At 68.9% G+C, this 18,522-nt stretch overlaps 1 protein-coding gene across 5 annotated transcripts in view; it reads right to left on the bottom strand.

Moving 5' to 3' along the window:
- The window catches only part of MAP4K1 (mitogen-activated protein kinase kinase kinase kinase 1), a 41,520-nt gene that overhangs the window by 6,429 nt on the left and 16,569 nt on the right, over window positions 1-18,522 (bottom strand). For 4 of the 5 annotated variants that reach the window (XM_044988996.1, XM_044988994.1, XM_044988995.1 and 1 more), the window contains 17 exons: window positions 16,398-16,488; window positions 15,104-15,168; window positions 13,673-13,728; window positions 13,414-13,461; window positions 10,059-10,101; window positions 9,635-9,707; window positions 8,335-8,466; window positions 7,527-7,589; window positions 7,021-7,102; window positions 6,786-6,902; window positions 6,583-6,661; window positions 5,899-5,954; window positions 5,533-5,597; window positions 4,415-4,459; window positions 3,367-3,390; window positions 2,894-2,942; window positions 299-488 (listed from right to left, as the gene is read on the bottom strand). In XM_044988996.1, the coding sequence (XP_044844931.1) occupies window positions 299-488; window positions 2,894-2,942; window positions 3,367-3,390; window positions 4,415-4,459; window positions 5,533-5,597; window positions 5,899-5,954; window positions 6,583-6,661; window positions 6,786-6,902; window positions 7,021-7,102; window positions 7,527-7,589; window positions 8,335-8,466; window positions 9,635-9,707; window positions 10,059-10,101; window positions 13,414-13,461; window positions 13,673-13,728; window positions 15,104-15,168; window positions 16,398-16,488 (1,278 nt within the window). The remainder of the gene's footprint in view (window positions 1-298; window positions 489-2,893; window positions 2,943-3,366; window positions 3,391-4,414; window positions 4,460-5,532; window positions 5,598-5,898; window positions 5,955-6,582; window positions 6,662-6,785; window positions 6,903-7,020; window positions 7,103-7,526; window positions 7,590-8,334; window positions 8,467-9,634; window positions 9,708-10,058; window positions 10,102-13,413; window positions 13,462-13,672; window positions 13,729-15,103; window positions 15,169-16,397; window positions 16,489-18,522) is intronic. The other variant, XM_044988993.1, reaches the window with a different exon arrangement.

The raw sequence follows: 18,522 nt of genomic DNA on the forward strand, positions 1-18,522 counted from the left end.
GACTCCTGCGCCCCACTGGGGGGCTCAGACCCCCACCCTGGCCGGGGAGCCCCTCACTCCCGATCTGCAGCCCCCTCCCCCCCATTGCCCCTCATTCCTGACCCGCAGCCCCCTGCTAGCCCAGCCCTGAGCTCCCCCACCCCTGCCCTGCCGGTGCCCCTCACTCCTGACCCGCAGCCCCCCAGCTCTGCTGACACCCCTCACTCCCGACCCGTAGCGCCCTCCCCCCATCACGCCTCACTCCAGACCTGCAGCTCCCAAGCAGAAGCCCTGTTCAGCCCCCCCCCCCCCGACTCACCTGAGCTGGCCGAGAGGTGGGAGCGGCGGGGCTCGGCGTGCTGGGTGGGGTGTGGGGTCCGGCTCCCCACGGGCCCGCTGGAGCACCGCACCAGGGAGACCGGGGTGCCGGGCCGCTGCAGGAGCTGCCCCCCGGGCTGGGGCCGCGTCTCCTCGGCGGGCGTCTCGTCGGACCGGCTCCGGAACTTGGGCTGCAGACGGGGGAGGGGGCGTCAGACGGAGACCGGGGGGGGTCTGGGGGGAGCACCGTGCGGGGGGGTGTTGTGACGTTATCAGTCTGATCTAATATCTCATTGAAAGGTGACAGGGCCAGAAAGAGTGAATTCCCTCCCAGGCTGACCTGACCCAGGGCCGAACGGGTTAGGAAGATCTGTCCATGACCAGAGCTGTGAAATGCAAGGCTGGTTGCTGGAGGCAGAAGGGGAGGTGTTTGCTCCGGTCTTGTGACGTAAGCAAACAAGTCTTGTCTATCGCTAAAGCTTTGAGTCAAAGATCAAAAAGGGAATATTAACATTTAGGAAGATACTTGAGAGAAATAGTATTATTGTCTGTGTGTCTCTTCGAAGGTTGTGGTCACCTGTAGCTGAACTGTTTAATGGATAAATTACCCTGTGCTAATTGCCAGGATGTTTGGGAGAAGGAGGTAAGCCTATTGTTTTCTCAGGGCAAAAGGCTGCTGGAAACATCTAAGAACCCTGGGACACGATCCTGCTTCATCTCAGATCTGCTTTGGGTTTCAAGAGAAACCTTAAGCCACAAGGATTGAGATCCCCGGTCACTGACTGGAGCCACCCTGAATATGGACATTGGACTAGAACCTATGGACTGTTTCTAAAAGGACTTTTGGTAACTACAAGCTCATCTCTGCTATGTATCCGGACCTCAAGAACTGAATTCAAGTCTGTCTGTCTAGTGATCTTTTAACCAACACTCTCGCTCTCCTTTTTTAATACATTTTAGCCTAGTTAATAAGAATTGGCTGTAGCGTGTATTTTGGGTAAGATCTCAGTTATAACTGGACCTGGGTGTGTGGCTGATCCTTTGGGATTGGAAGAACCTTTTCTTTATATGATGAGATCAGATTTTCAGGAATCAGCGTCATATCTGCCGTGTGTGTCTGGACGGAGGCCTGAGGCTGGGTTACTTTAAGGGAACTCTGCTGTTTGGACTCTGAGTAACCAGTGAGGTGCTGTAGAAGCTGGTCTGTGCTGGCTGGTGAACTAAGTACTGGAATATCCACCCGTGTTTGGGGTGTGTCTGCCCCGTTTTGTTTGCAGTTCACCCTAATTGAGTGACCTCAGCTGGCGCCCACAGGCAGCACCCTCACGGGGATATCAGGCTGGCTGGGTGGGTGGATCTGATGGAGGGGGCTACAGGCTGCTTGGGGGAGTGGGTGTGATGGGGGGTTACGGGTTGGGTGGGTGGGTGGATCCGATGGAGGGGGCTATGGGCTGCTTGGGGGGGGTGTGATGGGGGGGCTACAGGCTGGCTGGGCGGGTGGGTGTGACGGGGGCGGGTGACACATGGCCAGAAAGGGTTAAACATCCTGCAAAACAAATAACCCTCACAAGACACGTTTGTGTTTTTGTGTATTTACACATGTAGGAGTCGGACTGACGATGTAACCACCTGTCCCTGGCTAGGCTGTATTCTGATCAGTCAGCGCTCACAAGAGCATCCTGGCGTTTAAATGAATTGTAAACACGGGATATCTCAGTATCCAGCTGGCGCTGAAATGTTCTGTGAATGGCGGAGAAACAAGCAAATGGCCTAATGTTAACTCAGGACCGGTGACGGACCTCCTGCCAAGTCAGCCGGATTGTCCCCGAGGCAATCCCAGCTTGTCAAAGAGCAGGAAATTGTATAACAGATCCTTGGGTCCTGATTCTGTCACCTTGGATCTGCTTAGGCTTCGTCAGGGGACGTTCGAGTTGCAGGACTGAGGTCCCAGTTATGCCGGTACCGCCCTGAATGTGAGATTTGGGCATTGACCTAGGAGCTCTTCCTGAACGAACTCTTTGCGGCTACAAAGCTCAGCATCTCTGCAGCTCCATGGATTGAACTGGTCCGCAGGGATATTGATCCTTTAACCAGCACTCGCTCTGTGTTGGTTTTGAATGAAGTTTCGTTTCGTTAAGAAGAATTGGCTGTAGCGTGGATTTGGGTAAATCTGGACTATTCAGTAACCTGGGAGGGGATGTGCCCGATCCCTTGGGATTGGCAGAACCTTTTCTTTTATATGGTGAATAATTCCCATAAATCACCATATTGGACGTGGGTACCGGGATGGAGGCCTGAGGCTGCGTCGCTTTGAGGGAACTGCGTTGTCTGCACTGCCGAGTAACCAGTAAGGTAATAACGAAGCTACAGGCTGGCTGGGGGTGGATCTGATGGGGGGGCTCTGGGCTGGCTGCAGGGGGGCTAGGGGCTGGCTGGGCCCGTGGGTCTGACGGGCACCGGGCTGGGGGGTGGGTTTGACACAGGAACTACAGGCTGGCTGGGGGGTGGGTCTGACAGGGGAGACTGGACAAGCTTCCCATTGCTTCAGCCCTGGCATATCCTATGCAGCCTCCCCCCCCGCCCCGTGGGCACTCACCTTGGGGGGCAGTGGGGGCGGCACGTCAGCGTCGGCTGGCAGCGTGGGCCTGGGGGCAGAGCACAGCAGTCAGCACGGGTCCCCCGGGAACTCCCCCATGGCAGCCCAGACCATCGACCCGAGGCTGCCCCCCACGCCTGGCACAGGGAGCCCTCAGATCCCCAGCCCCCTGGGGACTCCGGGCCTCATGCCCTGGCCAGGAACCCACAGTGCTGGGGGCCCAGGCTCCCCCTGCCAGGGTCCTCCGCACCCTCCTAGGACCCCCCCGGAACTGGGCATGACCCCTGGGTCCCCCACTACCCACAGGCCCCAGCCCCCCATGGCCTGGCCCAGCTCACGTCTCGTGGGGCGTCGGGCAGTGCCAGCTCGGGGCCACTCGGCCCAGGCCACGCGCCGCCCTGTGAGCCGGGACAGGCGAGGGAGCCCCCCGCCCCACCCTCCAGTGCCTGATGCCGGGGGGTGAGGGCACCTACCAGGCTGGGTCACAGCGGCTGGGGCTGCACGGCAGGACCGAGGGGGAAAGAGAGAGAGCGTGAGCCACTCAGCTGACCCCACGTGGGATCCCGGGGGTGGGGCAAAGCTGCCGGCTGCAGGGGAGACGGGGGGCAGGGGCAATGGGGGGACAGGGCAGAGCCGCCGCCTGGCGGGGGCAGACGCCCAGCCCCATGGCTGCTGAGGCTAGGAGGGTTCTGGCCTCCCAAAGGCTGCCAGGAAGAACGGTGGAATCCATCTTAACCCTGGTGCTTTTCCGTTTAGGAGGACAGATCCCCGCCTGGTCCCAAAGCTTTACAAGGGGGTGGGACCGAACAAAGGGGGCGGCCAGTCACGAGAAAACCCCTAATTACCACCGGAGCCGGGAGGAACAAGGGCCGTCCCGGGGGGAGGGATGGGCCCAGGCGTCTAGTCTGCGAAATCAGCGGATTGGAGCATCGCTGAGGGGGAGATTTACCTGGACTCAGTGTCTTAATGTGTTAGGCTGAGACTCGCGGGTTTTGTTTTACTTCGCTCGGGCACTGACTCTGTTCGGTCTGGTGTTCCTTGGACCCACTTCTCACACTTGGTGAAAGCACTTTTGTTTATTAATTAACCCAGAGTAAGTGATTACTACCCGGGGGAGCAAACAGCCGGGCCTCTCTCGGTCAGTGTGACAGAGGGCGGACGGCGTCTGAGTTTACCCTGTATAAGCAAATGGATCCCTTTGGGGTTTGGCTCCCACGGGGAGCTGGAGACAGGTAACCTGCTGGGTGGTTTTCAGTTTAGGCTGCAGCTTTGGGGGCAGGGGGCAGACCCTGGGTCTGGGCTGCAGCAGGCTGGCGGGTCTGGCTCTGGAGTCCCAAGCTGGCAGGGGAAACGGGCTCAGAGGTAATTCCAGCACGTCGGGTGACAGGGCCAAGGGGGTCTCTCTGACCGAACCCGTCAAAAGCCTTGGGGGGGTCCCCGCGCCGCGACCAAGCTGAGCCCCCTTGGGGGGGGAGGGGTCCCTGCAGCTGGACGAGCCCTGGGGGTGGGGGAGGCACCTACATGTCCACGTCGTCGTAGTCGTTGTCTGAGTCCGACATGTTGACCCTGCGAAGGAGCCGGAGCCGGAGTCTGAGTCTGGCCAACGGCTGGCGCCGGGACAGGCCCCAGGGCCAGCTGGAGCAGCAGCCTGGAACGGGATCCTGGACCAGGCCGGCCCGTCTCCCCCCTCCCCCAGCGGGACCCCTGGGCCGGCCCGTCTGCCCCCTCCCCCAGCGGGGCCCCTGGGCCGGCCCGTCTCCCCCCTCCCCCAAGCGGGGCCCCTGGGCCGGCCCGTCTCCCCCCTCCCCCCAGCGGGGCCCCTGGGCCGGCCCGTCTCCCCCCTCCCCCAGCGGGACCCCTGGGCCGGCCCGTCCCCCCCCTCCCCCCAGCGGGGCCCCTGGGCCGGCCCGTCTCCCCCCTCCCCCACCAAACGGGACCCCTGGGCCGGCCCGTCTCCCCCCTCCCCCAGCGGGGCCCCTGGGCCGGCCCGTCTCCCCCCTCCCCCATGCGGGGCCCCTGGGCCGGCCCGTCTCCCCCCTCCCCCAGCGGGACCCCTGGGCCGGCCCGTCTCCCCCCTCCCCCATGGGGACCCCTGGGCCGGCCCGTCCCCCCCCTCCCCCAAACGGGACCCCAGGGCCAGCCCATCTCCCCCCTCCCCCAAACGGGACCCCGGGGCCGGCCCGTCTCCCCCCTCCCCCAGCGGGACCCCTGGGCCGGCCCGTCTCCCCCCTCCCCCAGCGGGACCCCTGGGCCGGCCCGTCCCCCCCCTCCCCCAAGCGCTGCCCCTGGGCCGGCCCGTCTCCCCCCTCCCCCACCAAACGGGACCCCTGGGCCGGCCCGTCTCCCCCCTCCCCCAGCGGGGCCCCTGGGCCGGCCCGTCTCCCCCCTCCCCCAGCGGGGCCCCTGGGCCGGCCCGTCTCCCCCCACCCCCCGCGGGGCCCCTGGGCCGGCCCGTCTCCCCCCTCCCCCACCAAACGGGACCCCTGGGCCGGCCCGTCTCCCCCCTCCCCCAGCGGGGCCCCTGGGCCGGCCCGTCTCCCCCCTCCCCCAGCGGGGCCCCTGGGCCGGCCCGTCTCCCCCCTCCCCCAGCGGGGCCCCTGGGCCGGCCCGTCTCCCCCCCCGGGGCCCGGGGCCGGTACCTGGCACTGCCCATGGAGCCGGGGGCGCTGCCGCTGGTGCCGTAGCCGAGGTCTAGGCAGATCTCCTGGGCGTGGGGAGACGGGAGAGGCAGGGTGAGGGCCGGGATTCATGCCAGCCCGGCCCCCCCAGCGGGTGCATCCCCCCCCGCCCACGCCGGGCTCTTCAGCTCAGAGCCTGGGCCCCCTGCCCCCGGGGCCATGTTCCCAGCCACGCCCCGCACCGGGGGGCTGGGGGAGAACGCGGGGCTGGCGGGGGGACCCTGGGGGGTGGGAGGGGCCGCGCCGGACGCCCTGGCCGAGGCGCCAGGGAATGGAACTTTCCCCGGAGCACCCGCTGGAGGGGCCGGGGACACGGGCAGCACCTACCACGTGGCACGCGGGCGTCGGCTCCTTCCAGTGGGTCCGGATCTTGATGGGCTGCACTGGAACGAGAGGCGGCTGAGACCGGACGCACGGCGCCAGCTCGTGACGCCGAACCACAGGCCTCCGGGTGAGCGGGGGCGGCTCCCGGCCTCCAGCTCCCCACCCCCATGCGCCTGCCAGCAGGACCGGAGGGACCCCACGCCGCTGGGGAGGGCACGGGGGGGTCCTGGTGCAAGGCGGGGGGACGTGGGGGTTCCACCGGAGGGGCGGGGCAGGGGTCCCAGCAAGGGGGGTCCAGGCGGGGGGGGGTCCAGGCGGGGGGGCACGGTGGGGGAAAGGGACCATGGGATGGGAAGGGCAGGAGCCCCCGGCTGGGGGGGAGGGGCACGGCGGGGGTCCCAGAGGGGTGGGGAGGGGCACAGCGGGGGTCCCGGCAGGGGGAGCGGCACGGCAGGGGTCCCAGCGGGGTGGAGAGGGGCACGGCGGGGGTCCCAGCGGGGGGAGGCGCACGGCGGGGGTCCCAGCGGGGCGGGGAGGCGCACGGCGGGGGTCCCAGCGGGGCGGGGAGGGGCACGGCGGAGGTCCCGGCCAGAGGGGGAGGGGCACGGTGGGGGTCCCGGCCGGGGGGGGCAGGCGCACGGCGGGGGTCCCGGCAGGGGGATGCCGGCGAGCTCCGGGGGGACGTACGGTTGATGTCGGAGTTGCTGCGCTCGGCCGGGGCGTGCCGGTGCGTGGAGTGGATCCGCTGGGGCACCGGGGGTGGCAGCTGGGAAGACAGGGGGGGGGTTAAGTGGGGGGGGGTCCCACGGCCCCCCGTCGGTCTGTGAGCACGGCGGGGGCAGGGCCAGCTGGGAGCCGTGGGTCCCCCCCCAGCCCCCGGCCCGTCTCACCTCGGCCTCCTCCTCCTCCGGCTCGCAGCAGCGCGGCAGCTTGTCCGGGTTCCGCAGCTTCTCCAGCAGCTCCTGCGTCAGGCTCCGGCTCAGGCCAGCCTGGGCCACAAACTGGTGCTGGGGAGGGAGGAACGGGGGGGGCAGGTTGGGGGGCAGCCGACTTTCCCCGCCCCCCCCGGGGGACCGGCTGGGCAGCGCCCTGGGCACGGCCTGGCCCCGCCCGCCCCCTACTCACGCTCAGCATCTTGGCCGCGCTCGGCCGCTTCTTGGGGTTCTTGGTCAGCGTCACTTTCACGAAGTTGTGGAAGGCCGGAGTCCTGGGGGGACACAAGCGGGACGCCCAGGGCCTTGGCAGGGAGGCCAGGCCCAGGGACGGGGCCCCCCCCACCTTTACGGAGGGGAAACTGAGGCACAGAGCAGGTCACACAGCAAAGCCGTGGCAGAGCCAGAGAGAGAACCCAGGAGTCCTGGCTCGCACACCACACCCACTCGAACCAGCAGACCGCACGCTCTTCCCAGAGCTAGGCGAGAACCCAGGAGTCCTGGCTCCCAGCTTTCCCCGCAACCCACCAAGCCCCAGCAGACCCTGATCCCAGGACCCTGGAACCGGGATCGGCCCGGCAGCTCCCACCCTTGGCGGGGGCCGCCCCTCCCTGGCTCCCTCCCCGGGGGGTCCCCCCCACGCTGGCCGCTGGGGGTCACCAAGGGGCTCGGGTCAGTCCTGTGACCAGCGCCACTCACCACTTTGCCTTGTCTTTTAGCTTCGGCGGCTGGTAGCCGCTCTTCGACATCAGGAACAGCACCCTGCGGGGACACAAGGGGGCGCCGGACCCAGGCGCGGGGGCTGGGGTTCATTAACCGGCGGGACTCCCTGCTGCAGGGCGGGGGCCAGCCATTCACGGGTCAGGAAGGGCGGGGGGGGGCTGCAGGCTGCGAGGGGCGGGAGAGGCAGCCAGCGCTGGAGCCGGGAGGCCGGGTAGATGGGCCCGTTCCAGGGCGCTGGGGCCCCGGGCGGATCAGGAACGGGAGGGGGATCGGGGACGGACAGATGGACGCGGTGCGCACTTCCCCCCACCCACGCCCCAGAAGCTCCACTCCAGCTGGGATTCGGCTCCCGCGCCCCCCAGCTGGGGCCCTGCGGGCGGGGAGAGCCCTGGGCGGGGGCAGGATCCAGATGCCGCATGAAAGGGCGGCCTGTGGGCACGGTGCCACGTGGGGCACCGAGTGATTATCGCGCTCTGATCTTCTCTGTGCAGAGCGAGGGGGAAACCGCGCGGCCGCCTGGCTCTACGGGGCGGGGGCCGGCCCGCTTCCTCCGGCAGCCTCCTGGCTTCACCCTCTGCAAGCCCAGCTCCCGGCGAGAACCGGCCGCCCGGACTCCTGGGTCCCTCCGCTCTGATCCTGCCCCGGGCCAGCCACCCCGCTCTGCCCCCCCACCCGCCCGTCCCGCCCGGCGCCCCGCAGCCCTCGCAGGCCCGGTGTGACGCCCTGGGAGCTGGTCCCGGGGGCGGGGCTCCCCCCGTGGCAGGCCCCGCCCCCTGGCACTCACCGCAGGGGGTGGACGTCGAACATGGGGGGCTGCAGCTCGGCCAGCTCCACCGCCGTGATGCCCACGGACCAGATGTCGCACAGCTCGTTGTAGCCGCCTTTCAGCTCCACCGCCGCCACCTCGGGCGCCATCCTGGCACGGGGAGAGAGCGCGGGGGAGGGGGAAGGTGGGCAGGCTGGCGGGGGGGGGGGGTCTGGGGATGGGGAGCCTGATGGAGGCACTGGGGGCCGGGGGACATTTCTATCGTGTCCTCCCCCTTAGCCCAGAGCCGCCCCCGAAACCGGCCCTGGCGGCTGATCTCGCGCTGGCCCAGCGTGCACACGGACAACGCCAGACAACGCCTGTGGCCCCGCACACACACCTGGGACACACACACACACTGTGCCCCACCCACCCATCCACACCTGGGACAGACACACCGTGCCCCCCCCCCACACACACCTGGGACACACACACACACTGTGCCCCACCCACCCATTCACACCTGGGACAGACACACCGTGCCCCCCCCACACACACACACACCTGGGACACACACCACGCCACCCACTCACCCACACACACCTGGGACACACACACTGTGCCCCCCACACACACCTGGGACACACACACCTGGGACATACACTCTGTGGCCCCGCACACACACCTGGGACACACACACCGTGCCCCCCCCACACACACACCTGGGACACACACCACGCCACCCACTCACCCACACACACCTGGGACACACACACTGTGCCCCCCACACACACACCTGGGACACACACAGACCTAGGAGACACACCGTGCCCCACACACACACCTGGGACATACACTCTGTGGCCCCGCACACACACCTGGGACACACACACCGTGCCCCCCCACACACACACCTGGGACACACAAGGATACACACACCTGGCACACACACTGTGCCCCCCCACACACACACCTGGGACACACACAGACCTAGGAGACACACCGTGCCCCACACACACACCTGGGACATACACTCTGTGGCCCCGCACACACACCTGGGACACACACACCGTGCCCCCCCACACACACACCTGGGACACACAAGGATACACACACCTGGCACACACACTGTGCCCCCCCACACACACACACCTGGGACACACACGGACACACACGCCTGGGACACACCGTGCCCCCCCCCCCAACAATCCATGCCCGTCGCTCCGGCGTGGCAGACACACGCAGGCCGGAGATCGGCCCCTGGGTGGCACCGTGAGCCCCTCTCCCCCCCCCAGGCAGGCCGGGGCCGAGCCGAGCCGCCCGCCCGCCCCGCCGGTACCAGTAGGGGGTGCCGATGAAGGACATCCTGCGGGCGAAGGTGGCGCTGATCTGGGCCGAGATCCCAAAATCCGCTGGGGGGAGGAAAGGAAAAGCTTCGATTGGCCTCAGGTGGGTGTCGGACACTGGCCCCCCCCAGCCCCTGCTCCCCTCAGCCTGTCCCAGCGCACCCCCACCCAGACACCCCCGGGACCCAGCGCACCCCCACCCAGACACCCCCGGGACCCAGCGCACCCCCACCCAGACACCCCCGGGACCCAGCGCAACCCACCGGCATCCCCCCACCTGCCCCAGCCACGCCCCAGAGAGCTCCCACCTGCCCCACAGCCACGCCCCAGAGATCTCCCACCTGCCCCACAGCCACGCCCCAGAGGCCTCCCTCCCTGGGGCAGAGCCGGTGGGGCCAAGCTGGGACCGTCACTCACCGAGTTTCACTTCTCCGTTGTCATTGATGAGGATGTTGGCTCCCTGTGGGGGGAGGAACAGAGGAGGCTGAAGGGGGCTGGGGCCGTGGGGCAGGGGAAGGTCCCCAGGGGCTGCAGAAATGCTTTAACCTCCTTGGAGGAGGCGGGTTCGCCGCTGACTCGGTCAGACTCGCCCAGGCTGCGATTTCCGGGGGGGGGCGGCCACCGTCACGTCACTGAACCCCCCCGTGGGGCAAATCACAGCCGGACCCAGCTCAGTGCTGGGAACATGCTATCGCCACACGCCTCAGCCCTGTTGACATGCTAACACGCTACAGCCACACGGCCCAGCCCCAGTGACATGCAGTAACATGCCCCGGCCCTGTTGACATGCTAACACGCTACAGCCACACGGCCCAGCCCCAGTGACATGCAGTAACATGCTATTGCCACATGCCTCAGCCCGGAGACATGCATTAACACGCTACAGCAACACGCCCCAGCCCCGGTGACATGCAGTAACATGCCATTGCCACATGCCTCAGCCCCGGTGACATGTGGTAACACGCTACGGCCACATGCCCCAGCCCCGGAGACATGTGGTAACATGCTACAGCCACACGCCCCATGTGGTAACACGCTACGACCTACATTCTCAATATATTGGTTTTAATCCAGGCTCCCGGGGGCGCTGAAGGGACAATTTGAGCGATGCCAGGGCCTGTCTCTAGCTGATGCTCTTTTTCGCGCCCGTCTCTGCAGCGTGGGAGTCTGCCAGCTGCCTGGGCTATTTCACGTTCTGTTTATAATCAGTTTCACTCCGGGCTCAGCCCTCCCTGCTGTGTGTGTGTGTGGGGGGGGGGGTCCCCATGAATAACCCAGAAGGGCTCCAGTTTCCTATTTATTCGGTTTGGGAGCCCCAGCCCCCAGCCCCCAGCTTGGGCGTACGCTGAGCCGAGCACGTCCCTGCAGCCCGGTCCCGCCCCGCCCGGTGGATTTGCCCCCGTGGGAGGACTGGCACTGCCAGGCCGGGCGGCGGGACGAGCCCTGAGGAAACGACTGCCCGGAGCCGCCCCGGCCCACGCTCGGCTCCTTCGTTGATGCTCATCTCTTGGCATTGCCAAGCGGGTCCCTGCATCTCTGCCACTTCTCCGCAGCAGCCCTGGCATCTACCTCCCTCGCCAGCCAACCAGCCTCCTTCCAGCCACCGTCTGCCGACCCCCTCCCCGCCTGCCTGCCCTCCGCCACTGCCGCCCTCCTCGAAAGCTCGGCTCCCTCGCCAACAGCCGCCGGTCCAGTGCAAGGCGCTGACTGCCCAGCCGTGCCTCTCTCGTACCCTGGGGCCGCCGGCTACCCCGGCACTGCATCTACCGCAGCCCTGCATCTACCCCGGCACTGCATCTACCGCAGCCCTGCATCTACCCCGGCACTGCATCTACCGCAGCACTGCATCTACCCCGGCCCTGCATCTACCGCAGCCCTGCATCTACCCCAGCACTGCATCTACCGCAGCACTGCATCTACCCCAGCACTGCATCTACCCCGGCACTGCATCTACCGCAGCACTGCATCTACCCCGGCACTGCATCTACCCCGGCCCTGCATCTACCCCGGCCCTGCATCTACCGCGGCCCTGCATCTACCCCGGCCCTGCATCTACCCCAGCCCTGCATCTACCCAGCCCTGCATCTACCCAGCCCTGCATCGACCCAGCACTGCATCTACCCAGCCCTGCATCTACCCAGCACTGCATCTACCCCGGCCCTGCATCTACCGCAGCCCTGCATCTACCCCGGCACTGCATCTACCGCAGCACTGCATCTACCCAGCCCTGCATCTACCCCGGCCCTGCATCTACCCCAGCCCTGCATCTACCCCAGCACTGCATCTACCCCGGCACTGCATCTACCGCAGCACTGCATCTACCCCGGCCCTGCATCTACCCAGCCCTGCATCTACCGCAGCACTGCATCTACCCCGGCCCTGCATCTACCCCGGCACTGCATCTACCCCGGCACTGCATCTACCGCAGCACTGCATCTACCCCGGCCCTGCATCTACCGCAGCACTGCATCTACCCAGCCCTGCATCTACCCAGCACTGCATCTACCCAGCCCTGCATCTACCCAGCCCTGCATCTACCCCGGCCCTGCATCTACCCCAGCCCTGCATCTACCCCGGCACTGCATCTACCCCGGCCCTGCATCTACCCAGCCCTGCATCTACCCCAGCCCTGCATCTACCCCGGCCCTGCATCTACCCCGGCCCTGCATCTACCCCAGCACTGCATCTATCCCGGCCCTGCATCTACCCCGGCACTGCATCTACCCAGTCCTGCATCTATCCCGGCACTGCATCTGTCCCGGCCCTGCATCTACCCCGGCCCTGCATCTATCCCGGCCCTGCATCTACCCCGGCCCTGCATCTACCCAGCACTGCATCTACCCAGCACTGCATCTACCCCGGCACTGCATCTACCCCGGCACTGCATCTACCCCGGCCCTGCATCTACCCCGGCCCTGCATCTACCCAGCACTGCATCTACCCCGGCACTGCATCTACCCCGGCACTGCATCTACCCCGGCACTGCATCTACCGCAGCACTGCATCTATCCCGGCCCTGCATCTACCCAGCACTGCATCTACCCAGCACTGCATCTACCCAGCCCTGCATCTACCCAGCACTGCATCTACCCCGGCCCTGCATCTACCCCGGCCCTGCATCTACCCCAGCCCTGCATCTACCCCGGCACTGCATCTACCCCAGCCCTGCATCTACCCCGGCCCTGCATCTACCCAGCACTGCATCTACCCCGGCACTGCATCTACCCAGTCCTGCATCTATCCCAGCACTGCATCTATCCCGGCACTGCATCTGTCCCGGCACTGCATCTACCCCGGCCCTGCATCTATCCCGGCCCTGCATCTACCGAGCCCTGCATCTACCCCGGCACTGCATCTATCCCGGCCCTGCATCTATCCCGGCACTGCATCTGTCCCGGCCCTGCATCTACCCCGGCCCTGCATCTATCCCGGCCCTGCATCTACCCAGCACTGCATCTACCCCGGCACTGCATCTACCCAGCCCTGCATCTACCCCGGCCCTGCATCTACCCGGCCCTGCATCTACCCGGCCCTGCATCTACCCAGCACTGCATCTACCCGGCCCTGCATCTACCCGGCACTGCATCTACCCCGGCCCTGCATCTATCCCGGCCCTGCATCTACCCAGCACTGCATCTACCCGGCCCTGCATCTACCCGGCCCTGCATAGGCTATCGACCTCCCCCCAGTCCATCCTGCCAGGCCTCTTCCGGCCCCTCCCAGAGACAGGGAGCCGCCCCAGCCCCTCGGCCCCCAGGCCTGACCTCCTCACCTTGATGTCTCTGTGGATCTTGCCTAGGGTGTGAAGATAAGACAGACCCTAAAAACACAAAGGAGAATGGGGGGGTTTAGCTCCAGGGGGTTTAGCCCGGCCTGCCCGGCCCCTGCCCAGCCTCCATTGGGTCACCGTTGTTAGAGGTGATTAAAACCAGGGTTAATGGTCAAATCCCAGCGGGGGCCTCTGAGACGCCCCCCGGAGAGCTGAGCTGCCCCAGGTTGGAGGCCAGCGTGAGGGGGCTTCCCGCACTCACCTGCAACGTTTCTCTGCAGACGTAGGCGATTTGCTGCTCTGACAGGGGGCCGGTGACTGTAATGGAAAATGGATGTGGTTCATTATTAGGTGTCATATGGTAGTGCCCCACTAAAGCCATCATCACACTGGATGCAGCCCGGACCCCAGCCGAGATCGGGGCCCCGTCGGGCCGGGCGCCACCCAGACCCCAGCCGAGATCAGGGCCCCGTCGTGCCGGGCGCTGCCCAGACCCTGCCCGAGATCAGGGCCCCGTCGTGCCGGGCGCTGCCCAGACCCTGCCCGAGATCAGGGCCCCGTCGTGCCGGGCGCTGCACAGACCCTGCCCGAGATCAGGGCCCCGTCGCACCAGGCGCTGCACAGACCCTGACCGAGATCAGGGCCCCGTCGTGCCGGGCGCTGCACAGACCCTGGCCGAGATCGGGGCCCCGTCGTGCCGGGCGCAGCACAGACCCCACCCGAGATCAGGGCCCCGTCGGGCCGGGCGCTGCCCAGACCCCGACCGAGATCAGGGCCCCGTCGCGCCGGGCGCTGCCCAGACCCCACCCGAGATCAGGGCCCCGTCGGGCCGGGCGCTGCCCAGACCCCACCCGAGATCAGGGCCCCGTCGCGCCGGGCGCTGCCCAGACCCCGACTGAGATCAGGGCCCCGTCGCGCCGGGCGCTGCACAGACCCCACCCGAGATTGGGGCCCCGTCGCGCCGGGCGCTGCACAGACCGCAGCCGAGATCAGGGCCCCATCGCGCCGGGCGCTGCCCAGACCCCAGCCGAGATCAGGGCCCCGTCGGGCCGGGCGCTGCCCAGACCCCACCCGAGATCAGGGCCCAGTCGCGCCGCGCGCTGCCCAGACCCCGGCCAAGATCGGGGCCCCGTCGCACCGGGCGCTGCACAGACCATGGCGTTGCCCCTCCCACCAGGCACAGCAGCAATCTCAGCTGCTTTTGGTTCTGCATTTTGGAGCAGCTGGTGACCCCCGCACAGGAGGCTGCTGGGGCTCACTTCCTTTCCCACACGGCCCAGAGCACAAGCCGCAGGCTTTGAGAGCAGCCGTTCACCTGAGAGCACAGGCAGGGTTCAGGGGTTAGAGCACAGGGCTGGCTCTGGGAGGGGAGTGCGGTCTAATGGGTTAGACCTGGGGGGCTGGGAGTCAGGACTCCTGGGTTCTATTCCTAAGTCTGCCATGACTCACTGTGGGAGCTGGGTAAGACCTGTCCCATTTCTGTGCCTCAGTTTCCCCTTCTGTGCAACAGGGGTAATTGTCCTGTCCGAGCCGGCAGGGCGCTGGCAGGCCGCAGACGGGGCTATGGACGGGCACGAGGCCTCCTGCGGCCTGGCTGGGCAGGGGATGAGGCTTCGGTGCCCCGTTCTCCCAGCAGCTCTGTGCTGGGGGCGCACGGGGAGCGGTTGGCCGGTCCCGCCCGGTGCCACCTTACCGTGGTAAATGTCCTGCAGAGATCCGGCCCCGCAGAACTCCATGCAGATCCACAGCCTGTTCAGCCTGCCGGGCACAGAGACGGAGGGTTAATGGGGCAGGGCCTGGGGCGCGGGAGGGCAGCGGGGGCAGGGCCTTCGCGTCCTGGGCCAAGGGGCTCCCGAAACCCACCGCAGGCCCTGGGGGTGGGGACTACGCACCTGCCCCAGGACCCAGCTGGCGACTCCAGAGGCAGGAAGGGCAGAAAAGGAGGGGAAGCTATGGGGGGCTCCAGATGGGGAGAGGGAGTGAGGGGGGGGAGGGAGCCAGGGAGAGATGGGGGAGGGGAAGCTGTGGGGGGCGGTGGGGAGAGATGGGGATGGGGCAGGGGGAGAAATGGGGGAGGGGAAGCCAGGGGGGCGATGGGGAGAGATGGGGCAGCTGGGGGGGCAGGGGGGAGAGATGGGGCAGGGGGCAGAGATGGGGCAGCTGGGGGGCAGGGGGGAAAGATGGGGCAGCTGGGGGGGCAGGGGGGAGAGAGGGGGCAGGGGGGAGAGTGGGGGCAGCTGGGGGGGCAGGGGGCAGAGATGGGGCAGGGGGGAGAGAAGGGGCAGCTGGGGGGGCAGAGATGGGGCAGCTGGGGGGGCAGGGGGCAGAGATGGGGGAGAGATGGGGCAGCTGGGGGGGCAGTTGGGATAGATGGGGATGGGGCAGAGGGGAGAGATTGGGCAGCTGGGGGGGCAGGGGGGAGAGATGGGGCAGCGGGGGGGGCAGGGGGCAGAGATGGGGCAGCTGGGGGGGCAGGGGGCAGAGATGGGGCAGGGGGGATAGATGGGGCAGCTGGGGGGGCAGGGGGCAGAGATGGGGCAGGGGGGAGAGATGGGGCAGCTGGGGGGGCAGGGGACAGAGATGGGGCAGGGGCGAGAGATGGGGCAGCTGGGGGGCAGGGGGCAGAGATGGGGCAGCTGGGGGGGCAGGGGGGAGAGATGGGGCAGCTGGGGGGGCAGGGGCAGAGATGGGGCGGGGGGGGAGATGGGGCAGCTGGGGGGGCAGTTGGGCTAGATGGGGATGGGGCAGTGGGGAGAGATGGGGAAGCCAGGGGGACAGGGGGGAGAGATGGGGCAGCTGGGGGGGCAGGGGGCAGAGATGGGGCAGCTGGGGGGGCAGGGGGCAGAGATGGGGCAGCTGGGGGGGCAGGAGGGAGAGATGGGGCAGCTGGGGGGGCAGGGGGCAGAGATGGGGCAGCTGGGGGAGCAGGGGGGGAGAGATGGGGCAGCTGGGGGGGCAGGGGGCAGAGATGGGGCAGGCTCTCTCACCATATGTAGCTCCCGTAATAGGCCACGATATTATGGTGCTTGCAGGTCTTCACGATGAGGATCTCCTGCTGGATCGCGGCGCAGTCGTCGTCTGGGGAGCGACAGCAGCTGTTAGCACCTGGAGTGCGGCACTAGGGGGCGCCGGGCTGGGGGGAGCGGGGCGGGGGGTCGGCGGGGGGCGCCGGGCTGGGGGGAGCGGGACGGGGGGTCAGCAGGGGGCGCCGGGCGGGGGGGAGCGGGGCGGGGGCTCGGCAGGGTGCTCCGGGCTGTGGGGAGCGGGACGGGGGGTCGGCAGGGGGCGCCGGGCTGTGGGGAGCGGGACGGGGGGTCGGCAGGGGGCGCCGGGCTGGGGGGAGCGGGGCGGGGGCTCGGCAGGGGGCGCAGGGCTGTGGGGAGCGGGACGGGGGGTCGGCTGGGGGCGCGGGGCGGGGGGGGGCGGGGCGGGGGGTCGGCGGGGGGCGCCGGGCTGGGGGGAGCGGGGCGGGGGCTCGGCGGGGGGCGCCGGGCTGAGGGGAGCGGGGCGGGGGGATCGGCCGGGGGAGCCGTGATGGGGGGAGCGGGGCGGGGGTTCGGCAGGGGGCGCCGGGCTGTGGGGAGCTGGACGGGGGCTCGGCGGGGGGCGCCGGGCTGTGGGGAGCTGGACGGGGGCTCGGCGGGGGGCGCCGGGCTGTGGGGAGCGGGGAGGGGGGTCGGCGGGGGGCGCCGTGGTGTGGGGAGCGGGGCGGGCGGCTCGGCAGGGGGCGCCGTGCTGGGGGGAGCGGGGCGGGGGGTCGGCGGGGGGTGCCATGCTGGGGGGTGCGGTGCGGGGGGTCGGCGGGGGGCTCCGGCCTGGGGGGAGCGGGGCAGGGGGTCGGCGGGGGGCTCTGGGCTGGGGGGAGCGGGGCGGGGGGCTCGGCGGGGGGCGCCGGACTGGGGGGAGCGGGGCGGGGGGACGGCAGGGGGCGCCGGGCTGGGGGGAGCGGGGCGGGGGGCGCGGCGGGGGGCGCCGGGCGGGGGGGAGCGGGGCGGGGGGTCGGCGGTGGGCTCTGGGCTGGGGGGAGCGGGGCGGGGGCTCAGCGGGGGGCGCCGGGCTGGGGGGAGCCGGGCGGGGGGCTCGGCGGGGGGCTCTGGGCTGGGGGGAGCGGGGCGGGGGGTTGGCGGGGGGCGCCGGGCTGGGGGGAGCGGGGCGGGGGGTCGGGAGGGGGCTCCGGGCTTGGGGGAGCGGGGCGGGGGGGAGTGGGGCTCAGCGGGGCAGGGGGGCTCAGCACGGGGAGCGGGGTGGGGGGCTGGGCGCAGGGGCTCAGTGGGGGGCGCCGGGCTGGGGGGACTCGGCGGGGGGGCTGGGCAGGGGGCGTCGGGTTGGGGGGCTCGTCAGAGGGTGCCGGGAGGCTCGGCGGGGGGCTCAGTGGGGGGCACAGGGCTGGGGGGGGCTCGGCAGGGGGGCTGAGCAGGGGGGCTTGTTGGGGGGAGCTCGGGGGAGGGCTCCGGGGGGGCACAGAGCTGGGGGGCTGGGGGGGGCTCAGCGGGGGGTGGCTCTTCCCTGGCAGTCCGTGCTGACCCCAATGCCTAACAGGCCTGGGCTGGTGGAGATGCCCTGATTCCCCCCCCCCGCCATGATCCCCAGCAAACCCCCTCCCCCGCAGCCCCCCAGGCCCCGCGGAAGGGGGCGCTGGCCCCAGATGCACAGGCTGCCCCCCAGGAGGCAGCGGGGAGCACGGGCTCCAGCGCCGGGGAGCCAGTGTGACAGCCGCGGGGGGGGCGGGGGGAGGAAGCCGGGAAGGATGTTGCTGGCTGCTGTTACGGTAACTCGCCTGCCAGCAGCCCCCTTCCCGCCAGCTGCAGCTGCTGCCTGCCAGGAGCTCCCCATCGGGGCGGGACCCGGGGGGCTGGGCTCGGTGTGGGGCCGCCGTGAGTGCTGGCCCCAACAGCTCCCTGAGCCTGGCCTTGCCAAGGGGGCGCTCGCCCCCCTCCCTGCCATGGGGGATGTGGGGTGCAGGGCCTGCCAGGCCGCCCTGTGCCAGCCCCCAGCCCCACAGGGGGCAGAACATCTGCCCCACGCCACCAGGAGCAGCCTGGGGGCAGCTCAGCTGCTACTGAACTCTCAGGGCCAGAGACCGGATCTGTGCTCAGGAGACCAGAGAGAGAC

Source organism: Mauremys mutica, chromosome 15, assembly GCF_020497125.1.
Source record: "Mauremys mutica isolate MM-2020 ecotype Southern chromosome 15, ASM2049712v1, whole genome shotgun sequence".
NCBI lineage: Eukaryota > Metazoa > Chordata > Testudines > Geoemydidae > Mauremys > Mauremys mutica.